This window comes from Leptonotus elevatus, chromosome 5 (genome assembly GCF_054856555.1).
Source record: "Leptonotus elevatus isolate MCC_2025b chromosome 5, RoL_Lele_1.0, whole genome shotgun sequence".
NCBI lineage: Eukaryota > Metazoa > Chordata > Actinopteri > Syngnathiformes > Syngnathidae > Leptonotus > Leptonotus elevatus.
In genome coordinates this window covers 11,662,442-11,682,932 of record NC_141243.1, presented here as the reverse complement: position 1 = coordinate 11,682,932, position 20,491 = coordinate 11,662,442, and the positions used below count along the sequence as shown (strand labels likewise).

The window sequence follows — 20,491 nt, the reverse complement described above, 5'->3', positions numbered from 1 at the left end:
TTGATTTCACAAGGATTTATTAGCTGTGATGCATTGCCAGCTTGGCTTTACATGAAAGTGTTTTATAGTGGCGCATACAAACAACATTGGGGGAAAAAAGTGTCTCAGCATAAAGGTGAGTTAATAACTCCTGTTAGGTGCTAAACAACTCCATTAAACACAAATAAATGCACATGCGCATTCATTAGGCGTGTTTGCACGTTTTTCATCCATAATTCAAAAACTCCCTATTGATGGTGGCCATTGAGAGAGGGAACAGTGGATTTTTTTTTAGACTGTATAAACATACAGGGAGGACAGTTTTTTAGGCACTTTCAGATGGCACTAAAATGTGTTCTTCTTCTTTTTTCTTCTTTGCGCTCATGTGATCACGTTCGGCCCGCGGCGTCCCGTCCTCTCGTGGATGTTGGAGATCTTGAGCGCGATGGCGATGAGAGGACCCAGCACCACCTGCATTTAGTAACACACAGCTTGGGACCAAATTCGTCACTCCAGACGGGTGCTCGGACAAGTACATCTCGACAGTTACTTTCAGTGTACATGACAACTCGATATTTTACTGAACAGTCTTTCAGTCCTAAATTACAATTTTGCATCTATTAATGGTGGGTTAAATGAACATGTCCACAAAAAGTCCTCAACTCAGCAGACATCAAAGTATTAAATATAGCTGGGTTTTACTTTTCCTCCGTCTGATATTTATTTTGAAAACAATGGCTTAAAGGATTTTTGTGCAGTTTGTCACTTTTCTTTACTCCTGACTGCCACCTCTGGCCCAAAGCGTAACTACAGCATCTGTGCCAGGCTCGTTCATGGTGCGCGACAGCCACAGTTGACAAACGAAGACATGACTTCAAATGAGGTAAGAAAAAATCCGCCCCTCCCCTCCCCAAAGAAAGTGTGGAGTGTGAGGATCCGCACACTCTACTATAAAGGGAAGATAAAAGCTGATAGGTGCAGTCTGAGTAAAACTCGTACTCATCTGGATGATGCAGAAAAAGCTTTAACATTGCCTTTTTAAACGGCACAATGCACCTTTAAAGGTATGGATGACATCAATTGAGAAAAAAAGTCTTAAATGCTCAATAATACATTTATAATTATAATATTACAAGAAAGAGAAATGTCCTAATTTTACGAGAAACAATTGTAATATGTGAGTTAAGGCTTAATTTTCTTCGTCTTCTTTTCCTTTCGACTTGTCCCACTAGGGACACCCATAGTGTGTCATCGCTTTCCAATTACGTCTCAACATTGCGAGAACAAATTATTAATATGAAAAAAAGTTATTGTACGATGTCGACTCTGACAGGATAATTTTGATGTTTGCATTTCATGAAAATGAAGTCATAATTTTGCAATAATAAAGTTTCAATTTCACAATAATGAAGTCATAATTTTTTATAAAATATATTTATACAACATCAAAAAGTTTTTTTTCAAACTCCATTTACACTTTATTTATATTTTAATTAATCTAATTATCTTTGTTTATTTTAGTTCTGATAAAAGATACAGATCCTATACAATATTATTTAACATCATTTTTGAGTTTGCAGGATGATGCTCGATACATTGTTATGAAACTGTACGGATAATTGTCATCTGCCTCGCTATTATGCAGTTTTAATGAGATTGGCTTGAAGTACAGTGCCTATCCACACACCAATAACAACACTCAGAGACAGTCCTTCTAATTGGTACACACTCTATAGTCACATGAAGGTGCACACAGGCATAATAAGGCCTGCCATCATGAAGACAGCGGCAACATGCACACACACATACAGTACCTGCGTCTCTCTGTCATGTCTCTCAGGGTCTCTCTCGAAGCTCTCTGCATAGATGCGGATGACGGCACCCATGCCACCGCCGCTTCCGCTTTTCCGAAACACCAGACGGGATGCGTCACTGAAGACGATTCTCAAACCCTGGGGGAGAAGAATATGTGCATTGCGTTATTTTGATTGTCAGGTTTCTTCTCTTTTGTGGTTCATTCATACCTTTCTTTGCTATGTTAAAACAAATATGAAAAAAGGACAGACTTTTTTTTATTTTTATCATTCATTCATATATTAGTATCAATTTATCTAATTAAGGAGCAATAACGGTGCCAAGAGAATGAATTATATTTTTAATGATCTTATACCATTATTGTATGTGTAACCGTGGCAACATCTTGTATTTAGAATCAAGCATGCAAAGCAATTTGCAGAAGGATTTATGTAGCTTTTAGCTCGTAAAGAAAGCGAGCTAAAGGCAATTTAAGCAAAAAACAACAACGAAAACAACATTAATAATTTTTTGTATAAAAATTATTATACATTCATTCACATTCACAGCTTTATTTCATATTTGCAACGCAAATGGATAATTTGTTAATGTCTATCAAGAGAAGATCCATCCATCCATCCATTAATTTTCTTAATTGCTTATTCCTCACAAGGGTCGCTGAACTGGTTGCCAGCCAATCCAGAAAAAAAACTAGTGAATGAGAGGATTTTCAATGTACAATAGCAGCAAACATCCACTAGATGTCGCTAGAGGCATGCATACTTTATTTAAGGGACCGCAATCAAGACTGCCCTTCATAACTACTGCTACTGTAATGTGTCACGTACTACTGTAATACTAATAGCTATTCAAGAACGCAAATATTAATACCACTCAGATACAAATCAACAAAATCAAAACACATCTTGTCCCTTAGCTAATATATTACAAACCATCATGATAAAGGGAGTTAAAAAAAAAATATATATATACATCTTTATTGAAGACTATACAGAGACTTCATGAAACTCAACATGAGTCCACTGTGATTCTTCAAGAACAAAAAAAAGAGAATCCAACTTTTTTGTTATCTTTGAGCTATCAAAATAGATGCTAAGGAAATAAAGCCAATAGCATTTCCAAACTTATATTGATGTGGCACCAGAGGTGCTATTACACCGGGCTAAAGTTAGCTTGCATTCAAGGCAGCTAAGATAGCTAACTTGAAGAGTATTGACAACAAAGTAGGATTTCAAAATGGGGTTTCTAGCGTAGATAAGGGTTTGTAGATGTTGTTCCCTTCCTTCTTGCTTTCCTCCCTTCTTTTCATAACATCCTTCCTTTCTTTCTTCCTACTTTCAATACGTTAATTTTGGTCACCCTGAATCTGTCTTAAGTGAGTTAGTTCAGTTAGCCCATTAGTGACGGTTTTCAGACTGTCAAACAAACGTTTAAGAATCCCAAGGTAATGTTAGCGGTTGCCACGGTGATTGGCAATGGAACGACAGGAGAAATGTCGCATCATGTGTAAAACCACAGAGAAATCTTTGTCTCTTAAGTCCACGTGTCCATGGGAAGCAAAAATAAGTTTGTTCATAAATAACAGTTTGCAAATAACATAATCCAAGTGTGTACCTAATGAAGTGTCCAAATGAGGTGTCTGTGTCTCGAAGGAATGCTACAACTTTGTATGGTCAACCAAACAGGTCTGTGCATGAATATGTTTACGTGCGTGTGTGTGTTCTTGTCTGCTGGAGAGCGGAGGCAACAGCTGATATAATTCTGGCCTGGCAGGAATGTGTGCTACAATAACACACACTGGGGGCAACCGTGTCTGGAGGGTTTACCGGCGAGGTTAAAACCACATTTTGGGGACGAGGGACCAAACTGTAACCATGGTAACGCTTTCTCATCAGTGCTGTGATTGGCGTTCTCCTCACCGCTCTATAAAACTGTCGCACAAAGTGGCAGGGTGTTGGTATGTGTGTTTGCGCCAACTGCTAGTATGCACAAATCAGAGTGGAGTGCACGTGTGTGTGCTTGTGAGTGTGTCAGGCATGTGGCAGGGTGGGGCAAGTGTCAGAGCCAGACGTTTTAGAGGAGCCCCAATGGGAGTCAGCTGGGAAAACTTCAGAGGAGGACGGGGGCGCATACAGGAAGTACACACAAGACTTTTCGAGTGTTTGTGTGTGTGTGTGTGTGTGTGCGTGTGCTTTGTTTGTGTGTCTGTATATGGTTTAAAATGGAAGATCCACCATCATATCCAAACATGGATCTCCTCGGATGAAGCAGTGTGGGTGGTCTGTCTCCAAACACAACCATGATGCATGATTGTGAGCAGGAACAGCCAACCTTAACATGAAGTCGCGTCTCATTTTGCATGATCGAAATGATTGAACCTTCAACACAAATAAACTCTCAAATGTATCTTTTAGGTGGCTAGAAAAGCAAGCTTGTTAATTTCCAATCACACTAGGACACGAGACAAAAAAGCAACATTTTGGGGTGTGGGTTAATAGATGTAAAAGCAAATAAACACGTTATGTAAAAGAGATTGTCAGAGACAAACTAGGTCAGGCTAATGGACACGTGTGCCCAATGCTAATAGAAATGATCTGTTATAATAGCCTGACTTTGCCCAAAGTAAAGCCGGGGTACAGATCAACAACATTTATACCTACGAACAAATTAAAGTCTACAAAGAATTTCACATGCATGATTTTTGGAATGTGGGAGGAAGCAACATGAGAACGCACAAATGCTGAAGCAGAGATTCAAACCCGGAATATCAGTAATGTGAGGCAGGTGTGCTTAACACTCCTGCACTGTGCTGCCTGGTAACATCATTTGTCTGTGCTGTAACAGCAGATCTTGACATAAACATTGCTCACAGTGAATAGTAATGTACACACTGAGCCTCGTGCTAACATTCTACAGAACATTACTGTCATTTCCAATGTTACATAATCAGCGCTCACCTGGTTTCTCGCTACCGTTCCGTCAACTGGATCGATGTACTCAAAATTATCGGCCCGCTCCACATTGTACATGTGATCTCCGACAGCGAACTTCTGGCTGCTGAACGCTTTGTCCAAGATGACCGACTCCAGATCCCTCATCATGTAGAAAGCAGTACGGGGCTCGAGGCCTTCGTAGTCGAACCTGACACAAATTCTATATTTTTTACCTTCATATTTGACAAAAATCACAATTTTTGTGCATGCATGTCAGTTCTGTATCTTGGGCTTTCTCACAAATTCCAGAACATGCCTGTTAGGGTCATTCAAGACTTTAGGTCCATATCCCACTGAAGGGTGAACATATATAACACTAACGAATGTTGATTTCATGCAACGGTTTTCACTAACCTTTAACATTCTCAAAACAGTCTTAATAGTTCTCTAAACAAATAGACCATTAAGACTGTTTTGGACCTTGTGCAAACCTTGACATGAAAACAACATTCGTTAGCGTTGCAAATGTTCGTCTATAAGGAAATGCAATAACGAATGAACCTAACATGCCTGTTAGGTTCATTCAAGAGTAGGGATGCACCGAAATGACATTTTTTGGGCCGAAACCGAAAACCGAAAATGAAAAATGCTTGGCCGAAAGCCGAAATGCCGGAAAAAAATATTGCCAATTTTTACTATCATTGCATTTATTACAATTAATTAAAATTATAATATTATTATAAAATATTTATTTAATACTGGCATTTTAACAAAGCACAATATAAATTGAAACGTGCCCACACGCTAATGGTACATTAAACACCAAACGAGGGTTGAGCATTTTCTGCCGTGTAGTTCGCACAGGCGGGCACGGATGCGTGCGGCGGGACAAGGTGCGGCGCACATTAAAATCGGCACATTCACATATTCACCAACGTTCAAAAATAAATATTTGCCTAAAGTCAGGTAAGATCGGCTCCAGTTCCAATGGGGACATTCGCTATAGAAATGGTTGGATGTTTGAAAAAAAATCAAGATCTCCCCCTAGTAGACTATCGGACTAACATTACATTTTTCTAAAAGCAGCACTAATTGGACGAGGAGAACATACTGTAATGAAGGTCTTTAGGCCAAGACAAATTACAAAAAAAATTCAATACAGTGCCATTTAATGTATTGGCGAGAACACTACTTGACCAACACCACTATGTATTTTATTTTCGCATTAAATGTCTTGTTTACGTGCACCTGGAACTTTGCGTCGGCTAAGCGAAGTGTGGGAATACAAAAAGCTGCAGCAGTAACCGGCAACAGGAACATTAAGTCTCGTTGCTATCTATGCTGCTCACTGGGGAGATGTTAAAATAAGAGGGAGGCCGACTGTAGGAGGAGGAGGCGGAGGAGGAATGGACAAAGGTGAAGGCTGAGGAGTTATGTTTGGCTTCATCCATACAAGGGATGATGATTTGCAGTACAGCCGACTCGCTTGTGAGTTGCAATTGTGCGGTGAGCATTTCAAGACAGGATAACTCCAAACAAAGCAGCAGTCCTCGTCTTTACCTGCAGAAGTAGTTGCGTCCAAACTTGGCCCAGTGCTCTCGGACAATCTGCTCCACGCTCTGTGTTTTAGCCGCCACGATAGACAACCACGTCAGCACGGACCACAGACCATCTTTTTCACGAATGTGGTCTGAACCTGTAGGAGAAGAAAACTTTTGATTAATTTAGCGAGGAAATAATTTTGACCACAATTTTTTAATTTCAGTGCTTACATCTTGTATACAATGTTTTCTGAGAAACAAAGTACTATGATGAGAAAATGCTTATAGACAAGTCTTTGTTATACTTCCGAAATGAGTTTGAATGTTACTATTACATTTCAAACTAAATAAAAGACAATATTATGAAGAAATGCTGTGAAATGTCAAGAACAACAAAACCCCATGGCTGCCAGAACATACGTCATGGAGTAACTAAAGGTAATTGTCTCATTGGAATGCTAAAGGCTGCCCACATAAGATCATCTTTAATACAGCGAAAGGGAACTGTGGTAAGCCTCCATAATTTATTATGTGCGAGTTTACGTGGTTTGGTGGGTGCTGCTGTTTTGGTTAGCAACAGAATTCAATGGTTAATTATTTTATTTGCATGAAGCAAAAATATTCCGTTATTAGATGTCTATTTGAGAGAGGAGACTATTTTGAGGAAATGCATGAGCTACTTAACGTAAGCTAGCATTTTGCTTTTAAGCAGTTACATTATGAATGGCGCTCAGCATTCTTAGGAAGAACGCCAACAGCAGTTCTCGTCCGGGAATTGAACCCGAACACTCTCACACCCGAAGCGAGAATCATACCTCTAGACCAACGAGCCAGTGACAATCACCTGCTGATGAAGTGCAACTCGGCCATCTCCATGAACATGATCGTGCCGTGCTGTGAACCAGTTTCAAAAGCCAGGAAGTGTCTGGCACCTTATTGTCCACGGGTTCACTGTCACAAGCCCAAACGTACACGCACACACTGAGCTAACACCCTTCATTGGGGAGCTATTAGGTTGCCGCGCGTGGACAGCTGCACAGTTTCTATTGACATTTTAACAAGAACCAATGTGTGAGCAACACTTCCCTAAAAGGGCGTGGAGCAGAAAAGGACCAAATGAAAAAAAGACGCATCTCTCTTACGCATGGCATAACACGCTCTCGCTGTTCCTGATCGGCTGTGGCGGACATCTGTTAGGAAAGTGACAGTCGCCAGTGTTTAATCCCAGTCTTGCTGTCTGTCTCCCTTTGTCTGGTATCACATAATGCATCAGATCCTATTATCACATGACGACAACCTAATGGATCGCTTTCCAAATGGCCTTTCCAGTCAAAAAATGTGGCACATCACATGATAATAATTATAAATGATATTTGTAAAGCTGTTCGGGGAAAGTCGTGTACCGTCGAGATGATTTACTGCAAAGCTTCCCTTTGAGCTTTCTGGCCTTAAAAGGACAGACAGGCTCCTCTGAGTGCTCCTTTCATTTCTCGCCTCCCAGCAGTCATGTCTGCTCTTTGCTACACGCTCTCAGACCGCTTCACTTTCCCCTGTATTGTCTCAAAAGAGTTGGAAGCAGGTAGACACAGCAAATGCGCTTGTGTGCCTCAGTGGGACTTGTCTGCGTGTTGCAGTCATTGAAAGGGAACTCCAGTCTCCTTTTATAGCAAAAGAATGGGGATTATTTACACATGCAGCCAGGGTCACAGCCACCACATCTATTAGGAGGCAGTCAGGATGCACTCTCCTGCCAGAGAATGACCGTGTGATAAAGAAAAAGACAGAAGAGCTAAAGAGTTATTTTGACCTTTCATTTGTCCTTCTTTTCAATCGGTAATAAACAATTTGCACTCAGAGGCAAGAGTCTTGGATCATGTTGTAATAACCATAATAAAGCAAAAATACATGGACGTCCATTGTAAATCTTCCCAGCCAAAAGAAGCAGCGCTAGGAAATGGTCCAGTGTGTAATATTTAAGGGTGTGCAAAAAAATCGATTCTCATAAGAATCGTGATTCTCATTTAGTACGATTCGGAATCGATTTTAAATGTCCCAAAATCGATTTTATTTAAATTATTTTATATTGTCTTGCCTTTGTCTGTGTGCCTTAATTTGGAGCGCTGTTCATGTTGTACCCGATTTGGCCACTTAGGGGCAGTGTGGTTACATGCGGTCTGATACACACTTAAGTTGTAGCCACATTAGAGAGTAGAAGGAAAAAGTCACGATCAAGTTATTCCAATAAAAGTTATTTTGAGTGATAAAAGTGCTTCGAGTAGCGCGCTAATTAGCATTAGCGAGTCAGACTGGAGTAGATCATTACAATTCCTAGCACATCTATAGATTTAAGCAAAAATCCTTGTCAATCAAATCATTTTGAATAAAAAATCGTTCCCCATTGAAAATCGATTCTGAATCGAATCGCAGGCCCAAAAATTGGAATCGAATCGTGAGACATTCAAACATTCCCACCCCTATTAATATTTAGTTCCATATAGTGGTGAACTAATAGAATGCAACAATTTAGAAGCACACACACTACAGTGCCTCAGACAGACCACACTTTGCAAGCTTAGGCCTAACACCATCTACTACCAATTATTAATTGGAGTGAGCGAGCGAGCAATAAGCCGCTATCGAGAGAAGCTAGTAAAAGCTAGCGAGAGCTAAGCAGAGGGAGGCAAGCCACGGGAGCCCAAATCACATGACTCAGTGATGACCACCTGCAGGCCCCAGCTATAGAAGGTAAGCGGCAGTCGACCCGCTGGGTCCGACTCGAGCTGCAACTACCACCAGAGGTTAACTACGTTTGTGAAGTTCTTCCATAGCAGAAAGATGGCGGTGAAAAATGTCAGCCTCCTGTAAGGCGCGGCGCAACCAATGTAATACAATTAACGATTACTAGACCTACGATTATAATATAAAAAAATAAATGTATGTTGTTGATGTGATAGAACTTTTTTTTGCATATTATTGAAATAGTGGGTTTTTAAAATTAATGCCACTTGATGGCACTAAATAATACACACTGTCCCTTTAAGTGCTCAATGTGTCCTCATGAAATGAAGTATTACGTTCAAATGGACAAAAATAATGTGAATATTATTTTCATAGCAAAAGTTTAATTAAGTAAAAATTAATAAATAAAACAAGCAAAACATTGTAATGTAATCGCACAAATATGTCAGTTTTCAATAAATTATGATCTCACTTTTTGGAAAAATCAGACAAAATTCCTGTGAGAACAGATCTCTGTGTTTTATGATTGCAACACGGACACACTCCAAAATAAAGGTGAGTCATAACAAGCTCCACAAACTGCTGCATTTTCCCACAGAACTGCTACATTTGGTTCTTAGCTTCAAAGCTTCAGGGAATAGAACGTTTTCAAGTAACCCTGAAATGATGAGACCGTTTCCTACTATTTCAAGTTTTATTACAACCTCTCATGCGAACAGGGTCATAAGGTCGGTCAAATAGCAAAGAGTGATACCCTGTTTTTGCTTGAGTCAAGTTTTGCTACATGTCAAGGAGATGCGGTACCTGTCCCGAAACTTTCCTCCCCACAGAGGGAACAACGGCCGGAGTCCATCAGGTTCCCAAAGTACCTCCAACCAGTAGGAGTCTCGTACAGTGCCAATTTCATGGTTTTGGCTACCCTAAAAAGAGTTTTCAAAAAAACACACTCAAGTAAATCTTTTTGAAGCACACGCTATGTATGCTTCTAGTAAACAGCAATCCTTGCTAGTAAAAAAGTTACTGTGAACTTTCAAATGCTTCATGAAGAGCCAACAGGTCCTCCACTTTAATGAACAAAGTCGGTGAAGTTCATGTCGCCTTTGAAAGTGAGCCCTGGAGAGGAGATGAGCACACAATAGTGGTCCAGGGTGTTTATTTTCTCAAATGAAGATGAGAGATTCTTATAATGGGCGGAAGGCCTTTTTATTTTTATTTTTGAAATTAAATTGAATTTAGTATGAGACCATCTTTATTACAAGGAACTCATTGGAAAAATGCAGTAAGATGTCAGACTTCATTTGAGAGACTGTGCTTTGCTTTGGTAGGTATACTGCTGTTTTGGTTAGCAACAGCGTTAAAATAGACTCAGCAGTTAACTTGAAATGTTTGCGTGTGGAAAAATAGCGTCAAAAACTGACTGTGGAACTCACTGCGGGATCTTCCTTGGATTTTAAAATACAGTATGTGAGTGGATATACAGAGCATATCTATCCATCCATAAATCTTGCCATACACAAATAAAGCCCCCAGAGTGCCCATCGCAGTTGTTTACACGAAAATGGGATAAATGACCAAATAAGAGTAAACCAATGTTGTCCTCAGGGACCTAAGGGCTGGAACGGAAAGCCTGACATTCCACACAGAAAAAAAAAATACGATTCTCCCATGAGGTTTTGAGGCTCGAAACTGCACGAGCACAAATGTCCAGGTTGCTAACATCAGCACAAACTGCTCAGTACATTCAAAGCAGCAACAAGTGGGGAGGGAGTGAAATATTATAAGCTTTTGGCCTGGACTTCACATTTTGCCAAACATAGCATCCAGTGACCCGTCTCCACTGACGAGAGCTCAGCTGAGATTTAAAAGCTTTGGTCTGGCATTCCGACAAAAAGCGTTGCATGCTGGAGCTTTACTTGGACTTGAAATGGAAGTTCTTCCTTGACCTGAACGCTGACGCCTTATATTAAATAGCTAAGGGACACAACCCTGGTTGAGTTTTATCAGTAGTTTGGTGCCGTAAATCCTTGTGGCGGATACCGCATGCCAAACTAGCGATAAGTCACGCAAGCTGCAATGACTACTTCTTCTTTTTTCTTTTTTTTTTGCTTTCTTTATTAACTAAAACTCCAACATCCAATTCAAACTGAGCACTCAAACCCGAACGATGCTGTCAAACGAGACACAAGAAAAAGAAAACAAACAAAACAAAACACAACAAAAACCAAAAAAAACCAAAAAAAAAAAAAAGGTCTAATCAGACAGTACATTTTTCAAGTTATTTAATACCGACCGATAAGACTTGCTTTGTCTTAACCCTCCTCAATGTCCTTCCAAACCCTTCAATTTCCTTACAATAAATTAAAAACAAAGGTCGACATTTAATAAATCTACATTTGTGAATAAACAGTTTTGCCATTATTATCAAATTATTGAGCATCATTTCCCTTTTTTTGTCTTGTATTACAATCCCAAACTTAATATTCTTGAAATCCGGTGTTTCTTCTTCTTCTTCTTGTACTTTCTTTTGGCGGTTGGCAAATAGCTGCATTGCCACCACGTTCTTCAGCATCCTGACCAGGATTCGTCTATGCCTTTGGCCACAATGCGGTTTTAGAATTCTAGTTAAAGTAAGCCATTTTAGACTAAAAAGGAAAAAAAATCTGTCGTTGGAGTGGAAGTTCTGAATTTAACCAAAACTCCTTCAGTGCCTTCAACACAATTAGGGAACAGGGATTTTGGGTGGGAGTCCGAGCCGAGCTGTTCGGTTTTTGGAAAATAAAATTTGCCCCAAAAAATGAGAGTCCAAAGCATCTTGTACTTTTTTTTTCTTTTTTAATGATGCATTTTTTAAACTGACGTAGTGACTTGTAGTCCGAAAAATACAGTATAATACTACACTGCCATTTAAAAAAAAAAAAAAAAATTATATTTTTGTGTGTTTTTGGGCCGCTATGACAGATGAATGCATTTTCATCGGGAAAGATCATTTGAGACACCAGTTACAAGCATGCTCATGCAACAAATTGAACTTGGGAATCAAGGCACCGCTGTATTATTAAATAAATCATTGCAGTCTTTTTTTTCTCTCTTTTGTTTTGATTAACGTTTGATGGTCATCTGGATTACACATTCAACAAGCATTTAATTTTGGGTGCAAAATTGGACAAAGCACTTTGACAGAATAATATTGTTTCTCTCCTTGAGTCCTAATTGTAGGGATTCTCCTTGGCACAGTTTTGCATTGGCTCAGCTTTACTTGCCTTGGTTTTCTACTTCAAAATAGCCCCATTGGAAACTAGGAAAACCGCATTGAATGTATCAGTTGTAATGAGACACTAACAAACCCATGGCAAGGAGACAAATTTTGATCAAGAGGAAACTAAGGTCAGCCAAGTGCAGAATGTGGAGTTATCACACCCCAGCGTCCACAGTGAAGGGACTAGCACGTGTGTTTAGTTTTGACGTTTCTACTCGCGTATCCTCAAATAACCCACAAATTATGAGGCCATCTAATGTAAAAAAATAAATAATCCACTGTAAAAAATAATAACCACAGCAAGTAGAATTTTGCATTAGCACATTGTGGCAAATGCAAAGCTGGGATTCTCCCCATTCACAATCCACTTTTGTGGAACAATTTAAACGGCCCTAACTTTAGCGATGACACTCATTCATTAAATGCCCCCTGCTCTACTCTTCCCTCACATAACACATCATATTTATAGCCTGTGAGTAAAAGTGTGTATAGTGTGTGTGAATGTGAGTGTGTGAGGGCCGGTTTACATGATCGCAAATTCATAGTGAAGTCAGTCGTCATCTGAGAGTGCCATCCCTGAAATAACACTCACTAAGCAAAGTGTGTGTGTTGTTTGTTGTACCTGTCGAGCGCAGCGCTGGTGGCCATACTCCTGGCAAAGCCCTTGACTCCCACCTGTCGGAAGTAAGGCACGGAGGACAGGTTGGCGGCCATGATGGCCACAGAGTCCGACGGATTCACAAAGAAGCCGTTCTCCCCGAGGATCATGTAGCGGTCCTGGTAGAAAGAGCACAAACGGACATACGGAAAATTATAATCACATGCATCTTTTTGGAATGACCAAGGCGCAGTATGCCGGCGCACTTCACACAGCAAGCCGAGAATCGAACCCAGAACACCTCAATACTGTGGAGCAGGGCTGTTAATTATTATTCCACTGGAGCTCATCGAGTTGAAGGTGTACCAAATGTTGTAATGACTGTAGATGAACTAGGTTTGCAATGAGCTTAAACTTGTTGTATGCTCAGTGTCTGCTTTTGGGCGAGATAAAGATGACAGCATGACATAACATCTTACAAACACCCTCACTAATCACTGTGAAGTTTTTGATCCTGATGGGAGCTCATATGACATCATTCCCCTGATGATAAGATCATTTGTTCAGGAAATGGTGGGCTGTATCTGTGTGTGTGTCCACAACAAGCAGTAATGATTACAATTGGATGGCTTGCTGGAAAATTATTGGGTTTTTATAGTCAGTTGCTTTTTCTCAGTTGTTTTTGTTTTTTTAAAGAAAAGAAAACAATATATATTATATATTATAGTATATTTTTTCGAGCATCTAAAACACATTTTGAGAAACATTCAATGCGGCTCTTGACTTCTAAACTATCTTTCTTCAATTTTGTCATATTTATGCATATTTTATTATTCGTCTGTGTGACAATAAATAAACATGACTAACGCTCTACATAGCAATCCATCAGCAAGTGACAGATTTACGATAATTATCCTTCTTTCCCTCACAAGCCATGTGACTCGCTACAGATAAGTATTTGGTGGAAGATGACCATAATGTATCCTCCTGGGCATTCTCCAACCTTTTTTTTTTTTGTTTAAATAATATAGCATCCTGCAGTTGCAACTTTCGGCTTGTCGCATCAGCAGTCACTCACATAATTTGTTGGGCATAGTTTTTTGACCCGGAATTGAACCCGTGCCGTCAGGAGTGTGCACCACTACTTTCACAGCCAACTACACTATAACTGCATATGCAGTACTGTATGGACCAATGTAAAAAGGTCTTCTTCTTCTTTTTTTATTGAAGAAAGTGATGACATTTCAAGTATTTGGAGAAGCACACAAAATTATAATGGTCATGAAGATGCTGTGTGGTAGGACGGCGTATTAGGGCCACGTATAAATATATTTTTTTAGAGGGCGGGAGAAATATTCCGAGAAAAAAAAAAGCAAATTTGCCACTTTATAAAGTTTATAAGTGGCCCTAATACGCTGTCGTAGTGTAGACCCTTGGAAAAAGCTGAATACAATTTTTAGCATACCATTAACATTTTAGCACGAACAAGCAAGTCTTTTAAAACCACTTTGTTTTTTAAGAGGTGACAGTGAGTCAGTGTAGTGCCAAACAGCTGTGATAGGACCCGCTATCTTTCCACACAGCTTATCTCCCTCTATACTCCAAATGCAAGCCGTTAGCGTTTAGCAGCTAGCCGACACCATTGAGACTCTCACCCCGTCTGCGTCAAAGGCAGCGCCTAAGCCAAAGTCGCCTCCCTTCATGGCTTCCACCAGCGAAGAGGCATACGTCAAGTTTGGCTCGGGGGGCCGGCCCCCGAAGTCCTCCATTGGGACGCAGTTGATGGCGGAGTTAGCGGGGGCCCCAAGCTCATCGCACAGGATTCTACGGACATAAGGGCCCATCACTGTAACAGCAAAGGAGATGCCATTAACACTGACAAGAGGCTCAGTTGGCTATCGTCACAAAATGATGACGGTCTCACCTCCGTTCATAGCGTCGATGCGTATCTTCAGCTGCTCCGGTCCTGTCAGAAGACTTTTGATGGCGCTGAAGTCGAAGATGTTTCGCAACAGTTGGAGGTACACCTCCACTGAATCCACAATCTCCACTGGAAACATAGTCAAAAATTTTTTTTTACAGCCGCTCATCACACACACACAGCACAAAAAGGTAGCTCATAGCTCATTTTAATATGTAATTTTATAACTAATTTCACTATAATTAACTAACTATATAGTAAACAGGGTTTTTCCTGTGTACAAAATTCAGGGCAGCAACCTCCAACTAATTTGCTTGCCACCTCCAGCCTGAGCCACTCATGTCGCTCAACACAGCGCTCCAGCTGTGTTGATTGAGCTCGGCAGGAACACATCTTAATGGAGGCGCTATATCAACAGCAGTGCCCCGGAATGAGCTGAAGCAACAACCGAAGAAAAAAATGATTTCTTAAAAAAATAAAAATTATTTAATTAATGTACCGAAGAAGAACCAGATCATGCAGCAACGTTGTACACGCCCATTTCCTGGTTGCGAGGCAGAGGCGCACTCCAGCCATCGCCAAAGTCATAAAAACACAGTATATACAATAAACATAATAGTGTTTTACAACATGTACTAGTGGATGATTTTTTTAAATGATTGTAGTTCAAAAAATTGCAAAAATGAATGGAAACTTTGTATTCATATAATTTCTCATTTCTAGTGCCGGTTGCAGGATGGCGGCCCATAATTGTATCGGTCACCACCGCGAGTACCGATACCTTAAAAAAAAGACTGGTATTGGCACCGATACTGATAACTGGTATCGGTAGTCACCCATCATAGTCAGGGTGATACCACCTCTGCCTCAATTTCGGACAGGAAAAACCCTGATAATTATATTTGAATGTAAATGTTAAACTCATATTCTTTTTCATGTTATCATTTATAATAATTAAATTGCTTAGTAAAATTAATAAATAAATTTAGTATTGTGGCCAGAAAGTGGACTGGTGTATCATATTATATATTATGGTATATATTATAGGTACGGATACGGATAGTAGCATATGAATATTCCTAAATATTGCTTTTATATTAATAATAAAATAGAGATTAGCTGGTAGGAAGTTAGGAACAAATACGTATGCTTCTTCTTACTCCTTTTGAAAAATGTAAATTACATCACAGTACCTATGGACTCAGCTTGCGAAAGTCACATGACCAAACACAGAAAACAGGTGAGCCGCGACGGTCATTACCTAAGCGCTTAGGCACTGCGATGTCATTTTTAGTCGATAGCAAGTGGCAAAACGGTCGTCCCCTGGGGTGGATTTTGCTGCTTAATTCATATTCCACAAAAGCAGTATTAATCAGAATGCTGTGTTTAGACTAGTGAGGGCACATAGAACATATTATTGTAAAGAAGGTTTTAAAATGGACTTCCCCTTTAAAAATGATTACAATAAGTAACGTGTAAACCGCCTAATGACTGCAATAACAATGGGTGAGATGCCAGCTAATGATGGTGCTGGGTTTCTACATTTACAGGGTGTACGCCAAGGTGACAGCTAAGGAGAAACACAAGTCACAGTCTAACACATGAATGCATGTTTACTAAGATACAGGAAACCCAAAGATGTTTTTTGAGGTCCAGGGATACTGAGTGTACCTCGAAAAGGTTTGAACTTGTTCTCCAGGTCAAAGTCTTGTCGTCCCAGTCTCGAGAGATCGATACGGAGGTCAGGGCAGATGGCGTACTCCTCGAGAGTGCGGCTCACCTGATGGATCCGCTCCATCACCGTGTCTGGAGATGGGCCTGTCACACAAAACCAAAAACCAACCAGGAAACTATAGTCTAAAACAAGAGGCTGCTCAACTCCACCCTTACCTCCGTTAGCCACGTTAAACTTGACGCCGAAGTCTCCTCCGGGGCCGCCGGGGTTGTGACTGGCTGTGAGGATGATCCCACCAATGGCTTTGATCTTCCTGATGATGCAGGAGACAGCAGGGGTGGACAGGAGGCCATTGTGGCCGATTACCAGGCGACCGATCTGCACATTGCAGGCACAGGATCCACATGGATGAGTCCCCAAAACAGTGGAGGGTTTTACAATGTTGTGCATCAGCCACCTTATAGACAACAAATATTGAGGCCTATGTGATACTTCAGAACAACGAAGGACTATTTGAGGAATGTCATTGGTCGTGAAAGGACAGGGAGATGTCAAGAACACACACTTCAAAAAAATTCAAAAATACTCATGACTTTTATGATTTAATCACTACTGTTTACTAAGTTGTGCCACTTTGAAAAGCCAAATCTCTGCGCGACATGTGGAGCCTAAATAACATAACAGAGTGGAGCCACACTCTCTATTTATAATTGTCTGCTGCTCATAACCCGGTAACGGCATCAGCATCCCATAATAAGCGTGTCCTCCCCAGAGAGGCATTTATGCTCCTTAACATGCATAAGTGCGTATGTTAAAGAATGATGTGCGGCACTCTGTCTAAGTCATGTTCACTCAAGAGCCTGACCCAAGAGAGAGAAAGGTGGAGGGGAACAAACATAAGACCGGAAAATAGAGCAGGATGGATGGAAGCGCTGATAAGAGTGACACTCAGAGACATTTGGCTCCAAAACAAAATCAGATTCCCTTCAGATGTTCCCTTGGAGGCGCTCCAAAGCAATTATGAAGATGTCAGAGCGGAGCTGTGGGGATTTTCTCGCTCACTTCCAGCTTTCATTCGTTGGAGAGCTGTCACGTTTCCTTGTGTTAACACAAATAATTACTTAATCGGATCCTTTCCGTGTGTCAAAATGGGTGCAGCAGCCCTGATTGTGACACCCGAGTCGGATTAGCAAGCAATGGACATGGGCTACCCATTTTGCAGTTGCCCTCTGCTCTAATTTGAATGTACTGGTAACTTGACTTATGAATGACCCAAATTGGGAGTTTTTCAAATACAAGCCGTCAACTGTCAATTTTTTACCTTGTGTCTCAAGCAATATATATATTTTTTTTTATACACCGCTAGATGGCAGTACAAAATTTCACAACATCAAGCAGTTTTTCTTCATAAAAAAACAAACATCCTTTCTGCAAGCTGACCCTCCCAAATTAAGTCTACACTAAAACTAAAACAAAGACAAATAGCCGAACAGGTTTTGGATTTAGCCAAACCACATAACTTTCCCTCACAAAAGTGTACTAGTTTAATGCTAATAGGCGCTGAAGATAGGCTAACAAAAACTAGCATAAATTTTGCAGTAATTATCAACCTTTAAATTATAAATATCGTTGCTGTTTGGAAGAATCCTCACATCTCCAAAAAGAAATCACAATTCTGTTTTGCACAAACATCAACACAATACCATCCCAAAATCTTGTTCAATCGCTAATTTAATATGAAAACAAATGACTACACTGTCATTGATTTTAAAAAAAATGTAGGAAAAGCAAACGTGCGCACTGATCACATCAAAGTCTGCGCTCTCGCTGACTAGAGGCTGACATTTTGTCCGATAATCCCGCGGGTCCCGGGAATTATACGGGATTCCCGCGGAATGGGAGTCAATTTTAGCTTTGATCATGGGATTGGGATGGGACAGGATAAAAAAAGTTAATGGGAGTAGACGGGAGCGACATTATCCAGTATAGGAGAAAAAAACTCAGACTGATGTGTTTTTTTTATGTTTTATTGCTGACCTCCAAAATGGGAGCGGGAGTCATTCTGAACAGGAGCAGGATGGGACAGGAGTTGGGACGAGATTCGATTTTGTTTTTACACTATAGTCCGGGACTGGGACAGGACATCATTTTTTCACTCCCGTGTCACTGACCCTGCTGATTAGCCAAAAAGCCTGTAATACTTGACAAAAGCAAACTACTGTCATTATATAGTATTCAAAATCGAATTTTGAACTGCTCCCTTTAAAAAAAAAAGTCTTACTTTTACAGGTACATCCAGTACTTAAAGGCCCTGTAGAATGAACTCGGAAATGAGTTTCACTCTATGCATTTGAGAGAGAGGAGAGAAGGGCTTGATTTTTCACGAGTCCTCACTTTATATGTTTGGTGATTTTAAAATTTGCCAGGATAAGCGGTACAACAAATGGATAGATATGCAAAACTCTTTGTGGTGTGTCAAATATAGCAGACATAGGCCTATTCATTAGTACCTTACTTTAAGTAGGCCTATTACATTTACCATCAAATTACTTCTGATATTGAAGTTGCCTATACTGTACATCAAATGTCTGACACATAATTATTAAGTAATATTCTACAACGTAGGTGACTAACGTGTACAGTACAAAAGTTCTGTTCTGTTAAGAATGCTATACTTCAGTTAAAGTGATCGTATCTTAAGTTAAGATACTTTCACTTTTACTGAAGTATAGCTCAAAGACTGCTAGTAGCCAAGTGGTTTGGGAGATGACAGTTGTTATCACATGCTATTTCAAAACTCACTGTACTGTTATGTACTGTAATAAATACGCACACGCTTATATTTTAAAAGATGAGTGGTTAAAACATCAAAACAAACAAACAAAAGTTAATTGTGAGAGTTGGTTCGCAGTGGAATCCGATTCCAAACCGCCCCCTCCTCCTCCTCCTCCCATACTCACCCCATTGGCGGCCGCCATTTGGACGATAACCTCGATGGCCCCGCGGCTCAGGTAGCGACCGTCGCTGCCCACCACCATGGTGCAGCCCTGCCGGTCCCGGAGGTCCATAGAGGACAGGACGCTCTGGATGTAGTTCTGCAGGTAGTTCTTCTTCCCCTCGAACACGGTCGTCTTCCTCCGGAGCCCGTTGGTACCGGGCCGCTGGTCGTCAAAGGGGGTGGTTTGGACCGTCACCACCGGAATGGGGCTCGTCTCCATCGTGGAAGCGGGAGACGGTCCAACAACAGAAAAAAAAACAAAAGTAAAAAAAAAACGGAGAATGTGGCTTGTAGAGAGAGCGCTGGCCACGAAGACGTCCTCACCGGAGAGCTGCTACATCCCTCGGAACAGAGTCAGTGTGACAGCTCCCCTCTCTTCCTAATAAGCATGAACAACTGACACTAGAGAGGAAGGGGGGGGGGGGGTCGCACTGGGAGGATCCAGACCACATATATAAATAGACTCTGACTGATGGTACTGGACAGTTGGGACTGTACCTAAGAACATACAGTAGAAAAACACTTTGTATAGTTCAATACTCAATGATACAAAGTTTATATTAGTGCCACTTGTGATAGCCCTGCTTTTTTCTTTTTTTTTTTCCATTCTTTGATTAAGTCTCGCGTCTTAAATCTCCTAAATATACCTTTAAACATGCACTTTGATATTAGCATGTAACCGAATACTTTAATTTAGTATGTACTTTACCTAAAAAAGAAAATCACAGCTGAGCACCAATAATTGGTCAATGGCGACATCTTGTGGCAGAAGGGAGAAAATGTTCCATAAACTTTATGCACTACTCTGACTATACAATACTGTATATCAAAGCACATAGATCCATAATACAGATGACATTCACTTTGGCATAATTGTGTTTCATTTAGAACATTGAATAAGGGGTTCGGAAATGGATCGATGGCTAGTACAGAGGTAGATTGATAGGATGGACGGATGGATTGATGGCGGCCAATATACTGAACCGTTAACATTGATGACACAACAGATTTGAAGAAGCAAGATATTCCCCAAACA

The 20,491-nt window shown here is 40.5% G+C and overlaps 1 protein-coding gene across 1 annotated transcript; it reads right to left on the bottom strand.

Annotated features, from left to right (window-relative positions):
* On the bottom strand, positions 1–19,838 carry pgm5 (phosphoglucomutase 5). Its single transcript, XM_086075637.1, has 11 exons — positions 19,418–19,838; positions 16,673–16,835; positions 16,454–16,600; positions 14,786–14,911; positions 14,517–14,707; positions 12,886–13,040; positions 9,812–9,927; positions 6,288–6,423; positions 4,752–4,935; positions 1,794–1,931; positions 1–450 (listed from the first exon to the last, which is right to left on the bottom strand). The coding sequence occupies exons 1-11, from the start codon at positions 19,673–19,675 to the stop codon at positions 361–363; spliced, it is 1,704 nt and encodes a 567-aa protein (XP_085931763.1). The 5' UTR covers positions 19,676–19,838; the 3' UTR covers positions 1–360.
* Between the last annotated feature and the right edge of the window lie 653 nt (positions 19,839–20,491).

Bases quoted from the DNA above. Each gene is read 5' to 3' on its own strand.
- pgm5 (XM_086075637.1), bottom strand. From the start codon at position 19,675: ATGGAGACGAGCCCCATTCCGGTGGTGACGGTCCAAACCACCCCCTTT. The intron at 14,912-16,453 runs GTACACTCAGTA...CTATGTTTCCAG, and splicing joins CAAGTTCAAACCTTTTCGAG to TGGAGATTGTGGATTCAGTG. The intron at 13,041-14,516 runs GTGAGAGTCTCA...TCTTTCTACCAG, and splicing joins CTGCCTTTGACGCAGACGGG to GACCGCTACATGATCCTCGG.